This window comes from Mytilus californianus, unplaced genomic scaffold (genome assembly GCF_021869535.1).
Source record: "Mytilus californianus isolate M0D057914Y unplaced genomic scaffold, xbMytCali1.0.p SCAF_7, whole genome shotgun sequence".
Taxonomy (NCBI): Eukaryota; Metazoa; Mollusca; class Bivalvia; order Mytilida; family Mytilidae; genus Mytilus; species Mytilus californianus.
The window spans coordinates 84,393,577-84,397,685 of NW_026262723.1; the positions used below are offsets into that span (position 1 = coordinate 84,393,577).

General features: G+C 32.0%; 1 protein-coding gene across 1 annotated transcript; it reads left to right on the forward strand.

Moving 5' to 3' along the window:
* The first annotated feature begins 666 nt into the window (after positions 1–666).
* Positions 667–2,747, forward strand: LOC127707715 (uncharacterized). The gene has a single exon (XM_052212409.1). It carries the CDS (start codon positions 794–796, stop codon positions 2,624–2,626), a length of 1,833 nt encoding a protein of 610 aa, XP_052068369.1. The 5' UTR covers positions 667–793; the 3' UTR covers positions 2,627–2,747.
* The last annotated feature ends 1,362 nt before the right edge of the window (positions 2,748–4,109 follow it).

The following is a 4,109-nucleotide window of genomic DNA, read 5'->3' on the forward strand; positions in this document are numbered from 1 at the left end:
TCTAAGAAACAGTTTGTTATTCAACTTTTTGAATAATCTGGAGTATAAAGGGATATTGACAAACAAAAAACGTAATATTAAACTGAAATGAAAACCCATGAGAATAAATATTATTGAGTATTTGAAATTCAATAATAAATCCAGACTTTATTTTTCCTATTATTTTTATTATTCTTATTATTTTTATTATTATTATTATTATTATTATTATTATTATTATTATTATTATTATTATTATTTGTTATTGTTATTATTTTTATTATTATCATACATTATCAAAATGCAATGTGTTGTTTTTTTTCCTACTACAATGTTTTTACACTAAAAAAGAAATATATCTACCTTTCAAGGTAATTAATGATCGTATAAGTGATGAGTAAGTACTTGTACTACGTTTTGTTCAGATGTAATGTACTAACGATAATTTGTCAATTGGTCTTCTTTACAACACATATCATGCACAAAATAGTTAATTATGTACAAATAATTGTATTGGTATTTAAAAAACGAAGGTGTTTGACAATTTTGTTCTAATATCAATCATCACTACACCTATTGTAGAGGTACGTTTGTATTTTGTGCACTTTTAAATGTTTAATGTGGTAAGATATTTCATTCTCTGATGGTATTTGTTTTGCTTTTTGACATTTTATAAGAAAGTAATCGATTAGTGATATGTATTTTATAAAACTATGAATCATCTCTGATAAACTTATAGTATAATCAACGTATGTTCTGATGAAACAGGATGTAATATTTCACTTCTGTATAATTCTTTACAAAATATTTGGATATGTATTTATCGGCAATACGTGCTCTTGTGTTTCTTCAACATTCTTTAATGTTGTATGGGGAATCTTTATTCCCACTCGAAGTTGAAAATTACGTCATGGATAAATTTACAATCAACAGAGATTCTTCAACTGGATATGGATCCATTAATTTTAAAACAGACGATTCATTTAAAATATATTTTTGTCTCCGTGCTGAAACAATTGTTAATTTAAATAACGTTAGATTTTCTAACGATGGAGGAAGTGATATTATTGAATTTGGTATAGATGGAATACGATTGGGTATTTTAACGTCACCAGACGAAAGCAATTACGGTAAAGGATGGAATAACTTTCTTCACAGTGGACCGATTGGTCCAAATTTAAATCTATCGTCTGGAAGACATTTTCTTTCAATAAGTGTAAATAAGACGGATTTTTATGGAGTCGAACTAGACCAACTGGAAATTAAAACATTAGATCCATACATTAGCAACGAAATATTTAAATGTTCACTTTTCTGTGACAAAGATATAATGTATTCAAATGGCCGGGCACGAGATGATATGTCTTCTGCTGTTCTGACGAGGAAAAGATCGCAGTCATTATGTCCAAGCAATAAAAATTTACTCTTGCCGATCTACCATGAAAATGTAACTATGTTTCTTGTTACAGTGATGCATCCTAAATACAGGTCATTTGAAAATAATTTTCATGATAAACATGGACTTTGCGATAGAAACAACAAAACATTATGGGAATTTTCGAGAGTACAGCTCGAGTCACATTATGATGCCGTTCACTCTATATTATATCCAAGTGTTACTATGGAACATGGTCGGTCTAATACGTCAAAATCTTTATATATGAAAGTTAAGTTTAATAACTTACACGTCGATGACACAGATACAAGACTTGTTCTGCAATTTCTATACGTTGTAGATATATTTCTTGTAACTTGCACGTATAAAACTGAAGGATCAGGGACCACACTAAAAAATGCATACTTCAGCTCAATGAAAACAAAACATGTTTGGCTGATTCCAAAGTACAGTTTTTTAAAGGAAAATGAAATTTTGCTGAATATTCTAACTGATCCAGCACAAATGAAATCAATTACAGTAGATTTTATAAAGTTAGAGCATCATGCATCACAGTCAATAAATAGTGAGACTTTGTTTTCCAGCTATGATACAAAAATAGAAGTTTTCAGGGATCAGTTTAACGAGGAACAGTTTGTGAGAGAACCAATGTCTGTTAGAAATGTAGATACGGATACCTTGTTCAATCATGTGTCTGAGATAGTAATTTCACATCGACTTCCATGGGCTGACGTTTACAGTCCTATTGTCAAATTGTCGAGGACAGGTGAAATGAACATATTACCTATTGCACCACATGGACTAACTGAAATTCCATATGGTACATCAATTGTTTTTGGTCAAAATGATCCATCTAAAAATAATCTACCCTCCGCTCCGATATCAAGAATAGATATTACACCAGCAGCTTTACAATTATTCGTAACATTTAAGGATCACGGAACAACTAATATTTTGATCAAATCTACCTGGAAAGACACCAAAGCCATTTTTAAAGATATTGTTAATACGAGAAACCCTCTTAAATATCCGTTTGCAACAATAATGACCACGTGGAATTACGACGGAAATGCTGACTTAGATCACGTTAGCAGCAACGGTGATACTATTCACCATATAGTGAAAGGATGGGACAAGCTTTATGGTACAAGTTTTACATTTTTCAGGCAATGTATATCGAGACACAATACACAAAGTCCCGACTTACGTCTTCAAATTATCAATGAAAAAGATTTATATTTATTCATTTGAAATTCAGTATGCATGTAAAGGTCCCTGTGTATATTAGTTTTGTTACTTTTTTATCAAATTAATGCGGTATGCATTGTTGATTATTTGAAAAATGAAAGACACTCTCCACTAGGGAGAGTGGTGACTACTAAAAAAAAGGACTAAACTAGCACATAGTACGGCACGACCAAGCATTTACCAATATTTTGGACCTCGTGTATTCATTTACCCACATAAGCATATATTAAACAGTTAGTAGCATCAAAGACGTAAGTTATTAAATTAAAAGAATCGGAGTACTACATCTAACCCTTGTCCCCCAGTTTTTGTGGGGTTCGTGTTGCTCAGTCTTTAGTTTTCTATGTTGTGTTTTGTATGCTGTTGTTTTTCTTTTGGTCTTTTTCTTTTTTTGCCATGGCGTTGTCAGTTTATTTTCGACTTATGAGTTTGAATGTGACTTTGGTGTCTTTCGCCTCTCTTTTTTGACTGATTTTTTTTTTAAATACAATCATATTTAGTGTTTGCTGTTAAAAAAACTAAGTCTTTGGTCTCTTGTGGAGAGTTGTTTCATTGGCAATCATACCACATCTTCTTATTTTTATAAGTCTTCCTTTTGTCAGATATATTTGAATTGGCTTCGGTTAGATGACTGTTGAAACTTATTTTTATAGTTAACGGGCGACAATCTTATTTGAATCATTTCCCGTCGAATATTCCAAATAAGTCCGATATTACATGTAATCAACGTATAATCTAAACTATTTATAAGTTGTGTCGACGGATGAATAAATGCATTCGTGTTTATCGTCCAGTGACAAATACTGCTTGTATATAAGGACGAGAACATGATTAAGAGATCCTGCTTAGTTCTAAACGGATTCGATGAGATGGTTTTTTAACGTTGTATTTCACAATGCAACAGTCCGAAAGAAAACCTGTCGGACACATTATTCTGAATCCGAGCCGACCAGTCTTTGCTCGTACTCATAAATACTTCGTGCTTGGCGGAGAAGAAGTAAATGCCAATTTCCAAGTGTTTCGTCTGACACGGCCCGGAAACGAACCAAGATATATGTTGAAAGTTCGGATGTTTCTAATAAGGATTTCCTCATGTTCATCCGAATGTTTGATATGGCCGTGGCACTTGGAAAAGTTTAAAGGCATGGTAGCACTTGTGTAAAAAAATGAGCATATATTTGTTTCTGCCGTATATCTCTCATTTATATATTCCACTTGAACCATTTTTACGTTACAACACTTAACACTGATACAATTATTAGAAATGTCAAATTGATAAGAACGAATTAAAATATTGCATAGGCAACGTAAAATGCACCAAAAACAAAGTGTCAACAACATGACACAGTAGAAATTTGATGTACATAAAACAATCCTTATATCCAGTAGATCTATTAGGTTACTTATGCATCTACCACTACAACGTTTTCAAATCATAGGCACCCAAGCAAAAAAGGTAGCACTATGAGAAAACTATTTAAGATTG